Here is a 14,155-nt window from a genome sequence, read left to right as displayed (position 1 = left end):
TAGACAGTGTGGTCAGAAAAGGCCTTTGTCAGGAGGTGGTCTGAGTGGGAGGAGCCAGTGGTATGAGAGGTTCTGGTGGGAGCCTGGTTGAGGTCCCAGGAGGAATGACAAAGTCTCTTGATCTGAGGCTAGAAGAGCTGGTGCAGTCCAAGGGGAAGGAGCTGGAGTGCAGGGAGAGGAGGAGTAGCAGACAGGACGGAGGTGGTCAGGAGCAATGGTAGCTGGGCTCTTTCTAATTATGGTGGAGAATTTCAAGTTTATTCTAAATTCCACAAGAAAACACTAGAGAGTTTTAAGCAGAAAAGTGATATGGTATGATTTAGTTTTAAAATCTGGGAGCGTCCATGGTGGCTCAGTGGTAAAGGATCCACTTGCTAATGCAGGGGACACAGGTTTGATCCCTAATCTGAGAAGAAACCACATGCTGCAGAGCAACTAAGTCCCTGCGCCACATCTATTGAGCCGGTGCTCTAGAGCCCAGGAGCTGCAGCTACTGAGTCCACGTGCAGCAGCTCCTGAAGGCTGCGTGCCCTGGAGCCCATGCTCCCCAATAAGAGAAGCCACTGCAATGAGAAGCCCGAGCACCACAATTAGAAGGTAGCTCCTGCTCACCACAACTAGAGAAACCCCGGGCCACAGTGAAGACCCAACACAACCAAAAATAGTAAATAAAACAGACAGCTCTGGTTGCAGGGTCTAGGCTGGAGATGGTGTGAGGATAGGGATGGGTGGCAGAGAGATGGAGGAAACAGGATGGATTTTGTAGGTACAAAATCCAGGTACAGCTGTTAGAACTTGCTGCTGGACTGGATGTAGAGGGTGAGGGCAGGAAGTGAAGGCTGACTCCTTGGCTTTTGGCCTCAACAACTGCAGGAATGGGGTTGCCCTCAGTAGAGAAAGGGGAAACTGGGTGGAGCAGATTTGGGAAGGAAAATACCAAGTTCTATACGGAACACGTGTGATGGGAGGCAGCGATCTCTCCAAGTATAGACATCAAGAATCGATAGATGAATTGTGTATGTAAGTCTTGGGAAAAGTCAGGGCTTGGTATACAAATTTCAGAGTCTTATTTATATAGATGGTGTTTAAAGCATCAAGACTGGATATGTTTGCTTAAAAAATTCATCTAATTTCTTCCTCCCTACTGGCTCTTTTAGGCTTTCCTGCTGGCTCAGGAAAAGAATCACCTGCCAATGCAGGAGATGTGGGTTCAATCCCTGGTCCAGGAAGATCCCCTGGAGAAGGAAGTGGTGACCCACTCCAGTATTCTTGCCTGGGAAATCCCATGGACAGAGAAGCCTGGCGGGCTAAAGTCCATGGGGTTGCAAAAGAATCAGACATGACTGAGCAACTGAACAACAACTGGCTCTTTCATTTCATTAAATAAGCATGAGCAATTATTTCTCATGCTAAACGGGACAAAAGTGGAACCGATCCCCTGATCGATCAGCCAAACAAAATAATCTTTTCTCAGCCATGAATACCCCCACCCCCAGCCTGGCCCCTATCTCAAGAAGCCAAGCTCCTTCAGGATCCATGCTGAGTCTGATGGAGCAGGGCTTGCCTTGACCATCAGGGGTGTTGCAGAGGACGCTGACAGATGATGAGCTGCTCCCTGGCGACTGCGGGTGTTGCATGCTTGTTGGCCCTACTTTCATTTACATGGGCTAGGAGAAAGGGGGAGAGTATTGGAACAGAGCTCGTCCATGGCCAATTGATAAGACAGTCAGAAGAGAGCTTCACAAACCACACACAGGATTCTCAAGAAAATGTCAATAGAGCCCAAAAGGACTTCTTTGGACTAATAAGCATTATTTAAAAAAAAATTTATTGAGGTATGGTTGATTTGCAATGTTGCCTTAGTTTCTGCTGTACAGCAAAGGGAATCATTTATACATATACATATATCCACTCTTTTCTTTTCTCATGTAGGTCGTTACAGATTATCGAGTAGAGTTCCCTGTGCTATACAGTTGTTCAGTTGCTCAGTTGTGTCTGACTCTTTTGCAACCCCATGGACTGTATCCCGCCAGGCTCTTCTGTCCATGGGATTCTCCAGGCAAGAATACTGGAGTGGGTTGACATTTCCTCCTCCTGGGGATCTTCCTGACCTAGGGCATGCCCACATGTTTCCTACACTGGCAGGCAGATCATTAACCACTGAGCCTCGAGGGGAGCCCAAATACAGTAGGTGCTTATTACTTAACTATTTTGTATATGGTAGTGTGTACATGTCCGTCCCAATCTCCCCATTTATCCTCCCCCTTTGCCCCTGGTAACCGTAAGATTAATAACACGATTTTCTAAGTGAAAATACAATAGAGAAACAAAAAGAGGACGATCACTACTGAGAACCAAACTGATAGTCTGAAAAGCAAGCAGAAACTGTAGAAAGTTGTAAAAAAGCAGACATAATAATGAGGGGAAAGACAAGGGATTGGCTTGACAGATCTAGGAAACCTAATGTGTAAAACTTAGAAATTGCAAAAGAAGAATAAATGAGTAAGTAAATGAAATGAATAATGAAAATTGTCCTGGGGCTCATGGCTCAATTAAAAAGCTCTTACAGGATCCTACCAACCCAACTGACGCCAGGAAGCACAATTTTTAATTAATCTTAAAAGCTATACTGAGCCATATATAAGATTAATTGAAAATTGTGCTTCCTAGCGTCAGTTGGGATGATGGTAGGAATAGCAGAGGCCGTTTGGAGACACTTAATCGTAAGAGCAAGGCAGCCATAATCACTGTAATAGATGGCAAGGTTGGAGTGGAAATCAGGTGACCCTGACCCATAGGAAACTAGCGCAATGACTAACAGACCGTAGCATTCCATGGAGTGAGTGGTGGATAGTTCAAGAGAGAATTGCAACTGGCTGACGTCAGTTGCTGAGATGGAAAAGCACGATCCTGTGACCAGGTTCAAGGTCTTAGTTATTGATTGAAAGGAAAGCTACTTTGTTTTGAAAGGAATCCTGCAATGCTACCACAAATACATTCAATACTCTCCAAATCCTCTCTGAAGAGACCTGTGGCCTTATATCAGAGTACTCATATACTAGGCAAAGGAGAACACCCAGATTTTCAAGGGACCTACAATGCTGGCAGTGATCTTGCCTGGTAAACTGAGGAGTGAATGGAAGCTGGGAGTAAATGGAGTTGGGACCCAAATCTTCTTCCTAGTTGATCTAATGTGTTTCTTTCAGCATCTAGCTTTTCCTGACTAATGCAATTAGGTAATAACTAAAACCATCCTTCCCTCTGGTTTCCCAGATTGGAAACCTTCCTTCCCAACTCTCCCTCACTCCCACATCCCATCAGTTACTAAATTGTGACTGAGCCTTCCTTATTCATTGTTTGAAATGATCAGTTATGTAACTCTTGCTACAAAGACTTCATTCAATTTAACATATAATTTATGAACACAATCAAGAAATTCCTTTTAACTTCACAAGAATGCTATCAATGACATTGAAACTCTGTTTTATCTCCCTGCCTTTTCCTCCGAAGTAACCACTATCCTACTTTTTATAAAATACTTTTATCACACATTTATGCTTCTCTAAACAGTAATGTGTTTATTTTAGAGTTTTCTAAAAATGATACTCTGTTGTAGTTTTCTGAGATTAGCTTGTCTTCATTTAACACTGTATTTTGCAACCATTCTTATTTTGGTGCAAAGCTGAAGTTCACAAATATTACTCAAGTTCTTTGTTCATCCTTCTGTTGATTAATATTTTGGTTGCTTCCACTTTGGGGTATAATGAATTAATTATTGCTATAAAATATTCTTGTTGCTGCCTCCTGGTGCACATGGGCAAGAGATTTTTGAGAATATCCCAAGGAGTAGAATTATGAATGTTTAATCTATAAGACAATGCTTAATTGTTTCAAAATTGAGTGTGCCAACCTCCATTACCATCGGCAGTTTGTAAGAATTCCCGCATACAGGGTCATCATTGCCATCTTTCTAAATTCCATATATATGTGTTAGTATACTGTATTGGTGTTTTTCTTTCTGGCTTACTTCACTCTGTATAATCGGCTCCAGTTTCATCCATCTCAACAGAACTGATTCAAATGTATTCTTTTTAACGGCTGAGTAATACTCCATTGTGTATATGTACCACAGCTTTCTTATCCATTCATCTGCTGATGGACATCTAGGTTGTTTCCATGTCCTGGCTATTATAAACAGTGCTGCGATGAACATTGGGGTACATGTGTCTCTTTCAATCCTGGTTTCCTCGGTGTGTATGCCTAGCAGTGGGATTGCTGGGTCATATGGCAGTTCTATTTGCAATTTTTTAAGGAATCTCCACACTGTTTTCCATAGTGGCTGTACTAGTAAGAATCGAATCACCAGTCTATGTCCGATGCAGGATACAGCATGCTTGGGGCTGGTGCACGGGGATGACCCAGAGGGATGTTGTGAGGAGGGAGGTGGGAGGGGGGTTCATGTTTGGGATTGCATGTACACCCGTGGTGGATTCATGTCAATGTATGGCAAAACCAATACAGTATTGTAAAGTAAAATAAAGTAAAAAAAAAAAAAAAAAGAATTCCTACTGATCTGTATTACCCCCATACTTAGTGTTGCTGGATTCCAACGTGTTCTCTAACTTGGTATTAACCCTTGTTGTTCAGTAGTTAAATGGTGTCCAACTCTTTGTGACCCCAAATGCGGCATCTTAAAGTTTTACTCAGGTTGTGCAAATGGGCTAAGTTAATAGTCTATGGAATTTATACTAATGACTAAGAAAATCATTTTAAAAAAGACATTATTTGAATTATTAAATTTAAATATTAATAGAATAAACTTATTTAAACATCCATGTGCCCACCTACATACTTTTATATGCTCTTAATAATGACAAAGGTAATAACTTAATCTCTAAAGCAAGTATAAGTAATTTAGGATGTTTCATTTAATCTAGGCTTTTAGAGAGAAAAATTCAAAGTCTTACATAAGGGTTAATGCCATATTTGCATTTTTATTTTACAATGTGGGAAAAATCAGAACAAAAATATACAGAAATCTTGTATGTCCAAAGTTCATATACCAATTTACTTCAATTTGAGTGAATTTGGATTAAAATTTAATTCTCATTTATTTTTGCTATTGTAACTTCTATTTTTTGATTTTAAGATCTTAGGACAAGAAGATTTTAAAATATCTTTCAATTTGCAACAATACATTTGAAGGGAATTTAGACCTGAAATCTGTATTCAGTTTTTATTTTCTCTTGAGCCTTTTGTGGCTGATTGCCCATTAGCTTATTGTCCATTTGTATTTCTTTTGCACTTTTTTTGGGAACAGTGCGGGAACCCTGAGCTCATAAAACCAAAGTAACATTTCTTTATTTTTATCCAAATGCCCTTTAAAGGATATTTATAAAGAATTTATTAAAAATTTGTTAGTTTATATACACGTGTCCATACGTATCTAGTTTTTTCTTCTTGTCAATGTAGTATTTACTTCTAATCAAAGGATTTAAAATTCAAAGCATTTCAATGTTTCATTTGAAAACTTCTTTTCCAAGTAGAAAATCTCATCATTTTAAGATTTAGTTCTATGGGAATTCCCTGGCAGTGCAGTGGTTAGAACTTGACGCTTTCACTACCAGGGTCTGGTCTGGGTTCTATCCCTGGTTGGGGAACTTAAGATTTAAAAAATGAGTTAGTCTTATGAACTATTAGCTCATAGGAGATACTAATATATTTAATATATTTGGGCAAACTGGAGTGTAGCAATGCAGACCGTACTTTCATTTTCCAACTAGAAAGTGAGTGAAAGTGAAAGTCGCTTAGTCATGTCTGACTGTGATTCTCTAGGCCAGAATACTGGAGTGGGTAGCCTTTCCCTTTTCCAGGGGATCTTCCCAACCCAGGGATCGAATCTATGTCTTCTAGTATTGCAGGCGAATTCTTTACCAGCTGAGCCACAAGTGAAGCCCAAGAATACTGGAGTGGGTATTCTATCCCTTCTCCAGGACATGTTCTTGACCCAGGAATTGAACCGGGGTCTCCTGCATTACAGGTGGATATTTTTTACCAGCTGAGCTATCAGGGAAGCCCTTTCAACTAGGAAACTTCTCAAAGAGCCAGTGTACTTAAAGTTTGGTTGGATATTTAGATTTTGTTCAGGTCAGGTCAGTTCAGTTCAGTAGCTCAGTCGTGTTGGAATCCAGTCCTAAAGAAAGGCAATGCCAAAGAATGCTCAAACTACTGCACAATTGCACTCATCTCACATGCTAGTAAAGTAATGCTCAAAGTTCTTCAAGCCAGGCTTTAACAGTACATGAACTGTGAACTTCCAGATGTTCAAGCTGGATTTAGAAAAGGCAGAGGAACCAGAGATCAAATTGCCAACATCTGTTGGATCACTGAAAAAGCAAGAGAGTTCCAGAAAAATATCTATTTCTGCTTTATTGACTATGCCAAAGCCTTTGACTGTGTGGACCACAACAAACTCTGGAAAAGATTCTGTTGGAAGACGTATTAATTTTCTCTTCCTGCAAAAACAAAAACAAAAACAAAAAAAACACCCCAAAACTTAGTGGCTTAAAACAACAACAATGCTTGATTTCTTCTTCTTTTTTTCTTTTTAACATATGTCTCCTCCCTCCCACCTCCCAACCCACCCCACCCCTCTAAAATCAGGTGCTCTGTGCTTGATTATTTCTCATGATCTGGTGGTTGGCAGCCCAGGTAGTTCTGCTGTACTTACTTGGGTCCCTTCATGGGGCTGCCCACAGTCATCTGATGGTTCATGCAGGGCCCATGATTGTTCAGGGTGTCAAAAGGGAACCAATAGGAATTACAAGACCTTTTATGACCAAGTCTCTGGGGCTCACACAGTCTGACTTCTGTCACTCTTTACTGGTCAATGCAAATCATTTATTTTACAAAATTATACATGAAATGTCGATTCAAGGGTGTGAAAGAATAGACTTTGTCTCTTGATGAGAAACGGTGACACATTACAGAGATGTAGACACAGGAAGTGTGAGTTCTTTTCTGGTTTTCAATATAACTCATTTTTATTATGAGCCAAACTCATGAGTAACTTTCATTATACCTTAGCTGCTTTATTTACTCCACAATAGTTTAATAGATGCTATTCAGAAAAAAATAGTGCTTGAGTAAGCATGACATATTTTGTCCCCAAATATATAGTCAAAGTTTGGAAAAAATATGAGTAAAATTAACATTTATTATAAATCAAAACATGTCTTTTATAATTGCCAGAGAAGAAACTCCAGAAAAAATAATATTATTCACCCATTGCTAGATAAAAAAAATCCAAACTAATCAGAAGAATGACATTTTAGCTATGAAAACATAATATTTAAGACAATTAAGTTTCAAGTTTGTATTCTAAATTTTTTACAAAGGGTGAAATACAAATACAGATTTAAGATAGTAATCGCAGTTACTATCACATGTGAATCCTCAGGAAGTGTGATTTCTTTGAGGACTGTGTTACAATGATCTACCACAGTAGCCTTTGAGATTTCTTCCAGGATATATGTAGAATGCTTAATGGGCTTTCTTATATCATCCATAGCAATTGAGGCATTTCTTGGCCTTTAAATTTAAAAATATTCTAGAGACAGGCAAATGAATCTCAATCAAATTTTCCTTTAGTGGAGAATATACAAATGGGTTCTGTTCAATTTATCATTTCTTATTTTTTTAAATTGTTGCTGTTCAGTTATTAAATTGTGTCCAACTCTTTGTGACTCCATGGACTGCAGCATGCCAGGTCTCCCTGTTCTTCACTGTCTCCTGGAATTTGCTCAGACTCGTGTCCATTGAGCTAGTGATGCCACCAGAAAAAAATTTAAATTGAAATGGTAGTTGATTTATAATCTTTTATTAGCTTCAGATATATTGTACAACAGAGTGATTCAATCTTTTTGCAGATTATATGCTATTAAAACTTTTCACAAAATAATAGCTATATTTCCCTGTGTTGTACAAGATATCCTTGCTGCTTATCTATTTAATACAGTGTAGTTTTATCTCTTAATCCAATAGCCCATCTTAATTTTCTATATCTGTGATTCAGTTTCTGTTTTCAATTTACCCATTTATTTTCTCCAGAAATATATCACCACTGCAGATACTGCTTTTGAGTCCAAAGGCTGGAGTTCCCTTGCAGTCCTGAAATTGCGGTTTTCTGCTCACTGTCTTTCAATGTTCCCAGGCACTCATATAGGGAAACCAACTCCCAGTTATTCAAACAATAGATGAAAATTATTAACGTTTGGTCACATTGGCCATTACAGGGAGTCTTGTGTTTCAAAGAAAAGAAAAGAAATAGTCCAATCGGGGGAAAATCCCTGCCCCTAATGTCAGGAAAAAATACTTTAACAGAGTGTCCTAGGATTTCTAATAAATCACACATTTATCCCACACTTTAAGGCAGTGGGGCCCTTGTCGTGAGAAAAGGCTGTCACCTAAAGTTGTGTCTTTTGTGCTCCTTTAAGTTCTATTTTGGGCTTCCCAGGTGGCTCGGTGGTAAAGAGTCCGCCTACCAGTGCAGAAGATGTGTTCGATCCCTGGGTCGGGAGATCCTCTGGAGGAGGAAGCGGTGACCCACTCCGGTATTCTGGCCTAGAGAATCCCACGGACAAAGGAGCCCGGTGGGCTACAGTCCATGGGGCTGCAAAAGAGTCGGACACAACTTAGTGACTAAAGAGCAACAGCAACAAATTCTATTAATATTCCAGTAAAAGTTTCCTAGTAGTTTGGGAGCACTCACAGCTCATTCCTGCTGGGCAACTTAATCACAAATGTCACAAAGAAAGAAATTATTTGTCTCAGGTTGAATAAATGTGTATCTAACTTGATAGCATCTTCAAATAATTTTGAGAAAATTCAAGAGGACAGAGCTCAGATCACTTTTCCTCTAAACTTGACTCCACAGGCTTCATCGGTTCACAATATTTATGTGCTGATGCCACTAACAACATCTGGGAACCCCCACTGTGCAGAAAAAACTATGACTGCACCACTGTTATATATTTGAAGTCCTCTTACATGCTGATGGTTCTCAAAGCCAAAGTAATTTCAAGTTCTTTGGACCAGGTTAAGGTAAGCACAAGTCAGACCAGCTCCAAAACTCACAGAGGAAAACTCATTTTGGAATCATCATCTTCTGCCTTTTAATCCTTCCCAATTTAATCAACCAGTTCAAGGAACCATAGGTTAAGTGAGAACCAGTTAATCTCAGTCTCTTTATTTGAATAAATGATCCAAACATAAGAAGAAAATATCACATGTTTATGATCCAGTAAGAGGAAGAAAAAACCATTAGAGGGAATCCAGGCCGTTTGCTAGTGCCAACCCAGAATCAACAGCAGATGGCGCCAGAGGACTTTGGTAGGACCCAATAGCTTTGCTACCATCACCAAGATTACCTTCTATTTCCCACACCATTTACCCAGGATTTCTAGGGAAGGAGTCATGGTTCAGACCATAGACTTGGAGTCAGACTGCCTGGCTTCATAATACCGCATTTGCTAGCTGGGTGACCTTGGATGAGTCTTGAACTTGGTTTTCTTCTTTGTAGAATAGGGATGTTAAAAGCTCTATCTTGCAGAATTGCTGTGAAGATTATGTGAATTCTTACATATAATCACAGCCAATGGCTTCTGGTATATAATAACCTTTCAAAGTGTTATTTGTTAGTGGACACACGATATAAAAGGAGCTTCCCTGGTGGCTCAGAGGTTAAAGGTTTGTCTGCAATGCGGGAGACTAAGGTTTGATCCCTGGATCGGGAAGATTCCCCTGGAGAAGGAAATGGCAATCCACTCCAGTATTCTTGCTTGGAGAATCCCATGGACGGAGGACGGTGGGCTACAGTCCACGGGGTCACAAAGAGTCGGATACGACTTCACTTTCACACAATATAAATAGAAGTTCTGTTGCTAGAGCAAAAGCATAATATTTAGGAGGGTGAGCAAAAGGATAAATTTTGTGGAAGATTGAAATTAAGTTGCTATCAGAATAAAATTGACTGTCAGTTCTCTCTGTAGAGTGTCTTTTGTAAACTTCTTGAAAACCAAAAAGTAAAAACCTACAGCAGACACGCAAAAGGTAAAGACTGCTAAGTCGCTTCAGTCGTGTCCGACTCTGTGAGGCCCCACAGACGGCAGCCCACCAGGCTCCCCCGTCCCTGGGATTCTCCAGGCAAGAACACTGGAGTGGGTTGCCATTTCCTTCTCCAATGCATGAAAGTGAAAAGGGAAAGTGAAGTCGCTCGGTCGCGTCCGACTCTTAGCGACCCCATGGACTACAGCCTACCAGGCTCCCCCATCCATGGGATTTTCCAGGCAAGAGTACTGGAGTGGGGTGCCGTTGCCTTCTCCAAAAAGGTAGAGAGAAGGTAGAGAGAAGCACATCAAAGCACACCATCATCCAAAATTATCAATTCACAAAGGAAGGAAGTAAGGAAGTAAGGAAGAAGCAAGGAACTAAAATTTGGGGGCAAGAAACCAACAGGATGGCATTAGTAGTTCCTCAGTTCAGTTCAGTCCTAACCTATCAGTAATCATTTTAAATGTAAATGGGTTCAATTCTCCAATCAAAATAGAGTGGCTGAATGAATGAAAAAACAAAGCCCAGCTATATGTTGCTACAAGAGAGTCAGTTCACTTTTAAGGATACATATAGGCTGATTAAATAGACGGACAATGATATTCCACGAAAATAGAAACCAAAAGAGAGCCAAGGTCCTATGCTTATATCAGACAAAATAGACCTTAATTCAAAAGCTGTAAAAAGAGACAAAGATGGCTATTATGTTAGAATAAAGGGTTCAATTTATCAAGGATAATCAATCATCACTATATATATACATCCAACATCAGAACATCTAAATATAAAAGCAAGTACTAATATCTCTAAAAGGAGAAATAGATTACACTACAGTCAGGAGGCTAAGAACAGTCAATGGGGAGAGGATAGTCTTTTCAACAGAAGGTATTGGGAAAACAGGATAACCTTGTGCAAAAGAATAAAATTGGATCCCTATCTTACTCAACACATGCATATCGACTTGAAATGTGTTAATATTAAAGACTGAAATGTAAGATCTGAATCTATAAAACCCTAAAAGAAAACATAGAGGAAAACCCCATAACATTGGTTTAGGCAATGATTTTCTGGAAATGACACCAAAAGCAAAAATCAAGTGGGACTACCTCCAGCTGAAAAGCTTCTGCTTTTAAATGAAAATGAAAAGGCAGCCTGTGGAAGGGAGGAATATATTTTCAGACCATATATCTGACAACAGGTTATTATCCAAAATATGTGAGGAGCTAATATTATTGCATGGCAAAAAAATAACCTGATTAAAAGATCTGAATAGACATTTTTCCCCAACCAGAAAAAGACATACAAATAGCCAAGAGATACACAAAAGGATGCTCAACATCACTAATCATCAGGGAAATATGCATTAAATCACAGTAAGATATCATCTCACATTGTCAGAATACCTGTCATCAAAAAATCAGGAGGTAAGTGTTGGTGAGAATTTGGAGACAAGGGACCCTTTAAGCAATTTTTGGTGAAAAAGTAAACTATTGCAGCACTATAGAAAATGGTTTGGAGTTTCCTCAAAAAATAAAAGCAGAATTACCATGTGATTCAGCAATCTCACTTCTGGATATATATTTAAAGGAAATGAAATTATTATTTTGGAGAGGTATTTTCAACTCCATGTTCATTGCTGCATAGTTCGTAATAGGCAAGACAGGGAAATAACTTGCGTGTACATCACTGGAAGAATTTTAAGGACAATATATACATGTACATAAATATATGTGTGTGCACACACACACAGAGTGGTATATTATGCAGCCATAGAAAAGGAAATCTTGCCATTTGAGACAACATGGTGGGACCTTGAGGGCATTATGCTAATGTAATGAGTCAGATCAAGAAATAAAAATAGCCTTTTTCCCACCTGTTCTCTGCTGGCTATACTTCTGCTCCCCAGGTTGTTCTGGCATCTGGGCCCTGCTCGCTCACCATATCCTGCTTTCACCATGTCCAGCAACTCGCTCCGCATCTTGAATCTCTCCGAGGCTCGGAGCATCTTGGTGGTGCGTCTTCGTGGTGCCACCCCAGCTGAGGCCTGGAGCGTGTAGTGAGTCAGTGCAGACCCAGCCCTGCGTCTCCGCAGCTCCATTGAGGCGCCCCAGGCAGTGCTCGGTGGCAGCCATGGGCCGTTGGTACTGTAGACTGCCCCTGCTGCTGCTGTTCCTGGTGCCAGGCTCCAGCAGCGCCTCCGAGAGCAACTTCGAGCTGCCTGACAATGCCAAGCAGTGTTTCCACGAGGACATCACGCAGGGCACCAAGGGCACCCTCCAGTTCCAGGTAATCACTGGTGGTCACTGTGATGTAGATTGTCGATTAGAAGATCCTGATGGTAATGGTTTGTACAAGAAGATGAAGAAACAGTATGATAACCATACATTCACAGCCTCCAAAAACGGGACATACAAATTTTGCTTCAGCAAAGAATTTTCTACTTTCACACATAAAACTGTATATTTTGATTTTCAAGGTGGAGAAGATCCACCTTTGCTTCCTGGTGAGAACCGAGTCAGGACTCTTACCCAGATGCAGTCTGTCTATGTTTCAATTCAGGATGCTCTGAAATCTGTCATTGACCATCAGACTCACTTCCGACTGAGAGAAGCTCAAGGCCGAAGCAGCGCTGAGGATCTAAATACAAGAGTGGCCTACTGGTTAGTGAGAGAAGCCCTCATTCTTCTAGTGGTTAGCATAGCGCAGGTGCTTCTTTTGAAAAGCTTTTTCTCAGATAAAAGAACCAGGACAACTTGTGTTGAATCTTAACTACGTTTTGAGAATTGATGCACCATTGCCACTGTAATGTTGCTGTCCTCTAATTAACTCTAGGTAGGAAGAACTTAATATTGGCAACATTTTTAGAATCTTACTCATAGACGTGTGGGGGTTGGGGGAGGGATGTACAATGCATATCCCCAAGCTGTGGAAAGGACACCTTTTTTTTATTTGTAAAGGTAGAAAAACTTTGCGGCTTATTTTGGGCTATTCAAAAATAGTTAACCCAATGATCTACACTTTTCTGGGTTGTTTCTATCTACTCTTTGCACACTAAAGTTTGGTCATTTTGATACCTTTTAGCTATTTAAGAGTACTTTTCTTGTAAGTTGTGGATATTTTAAAAGCCTTTAGTTTAATGTCAACATGTGTTGTGGAGGAAGAAAGTTACCTTTTAGTCGTTTATAGTAAATAAAGTTTTGTTTTTAAGAAAACCAAATGTGATTAACTGTAGCCCAAGCCCTATTCTTCACTGTTTAATTTTAAATCTACCATAGAAATGTTAGTTAATATTGATAAAATTTTAAATTGACACATCACGGTTTAATTTTTTTCTCAGTAGCTTGGAAAATGTCATTTTTGTTCTTTGGGTTTATTCTATGATCTATATAACCAGTTATGTTATTTTTTTTTCAAAAAGATATTCTGACCTCATAGGAGCAAGTACGTTTCAGTAACATAATAGAGTTTACACAAACCTTAAAAGTCAGACTATTGTTAACAGGTGGAATAGTTACAGAATAATTTAAGACACTACAATGGGGAGCAAATGACATGAGAAAACTTTTAGTGAGTTATCAGCACATGTTACATTTTCAGTGCTTTTACAAAGAAAAAAGGTGATCTGTTTCATTATAAACATTTGAATTGACTAGTTCTTGCTCTAATGTGGCTTTAATGTCTATTGTTAATATAAAAGTAAAAGTGTAAAAGTGCCATACATTTTATTCTAGTGGGTGTGATGCACTGAGAAGTTAGTTTCTGTGGTTTTTTCTTTCTTTTTCTTTTTGTTGTTATTATTTTTTTTTGTCTTGCACATGTAATTTGTACAATCTCTGATTTAGCAGCCCTATGGCAGAAAGTGAAGAAGAGCTAAAGAGCCTCTTGATGAAAGTGAAAGAGAAGAGTTAAAAATGTCGGCTTAAAGCTCAACATTAGAGAACTAATGGCATCCGATCCCATCACTTCATGGCAAATAGATGGGGGAACAGTGGCTAACTTTATTTTTCTGGGCTCCAAAATCACCATGGATGGTGATTGCAGCCAT

At 39.6% G+C, this 14,155-nt stretch overlaps 1 protein-coding gene across 1 annotated transcript; it reads left to right on the top strand.

The window, feature by feature from the left end:
• The first annotated feature begins 12,065 nt into the window (after window positions 1-12,065).
• On the top strand, window positions 12,066-12,879 carry LOC138436430 (transmembrane emp24 domain-containing protein 7-like). Its single transcript, XM_069582005.1, has 2 exons — window positions 12,066-12,135; window positions 12,203-12,879. Exons 1-2 carry the CDS (start codon window positions 12,066-12,068, stop codon window positions 12,877-12,879), a joined length of 747 nt encoding a protein of 248 aa, XP_069438106.1.
• Window positions 12,880-14,155: the final 1,276 nt, after the last annotated feature.

Source organism: Ovis canadensis, chromosome 3 (assembly GCF_042477335.2).
Source record: "Ovis canadensis isolate MfBH-ARS-UI-01 breed Bighorn chromosome 3, ARS-UI_OviCan_v2, whole genome shotgun sequence".
NCBI classification, from domain to species: Eukaryota; Metazoa; Chordata; class Mammalia; order Artiodactyla; family Bovidae; genus Ovis; species Ovis canadensis.
Note: the sequence above shows the minus strand (reverse complement) of the source record. Positions and strands in the feature narration are given on the sequence as shown.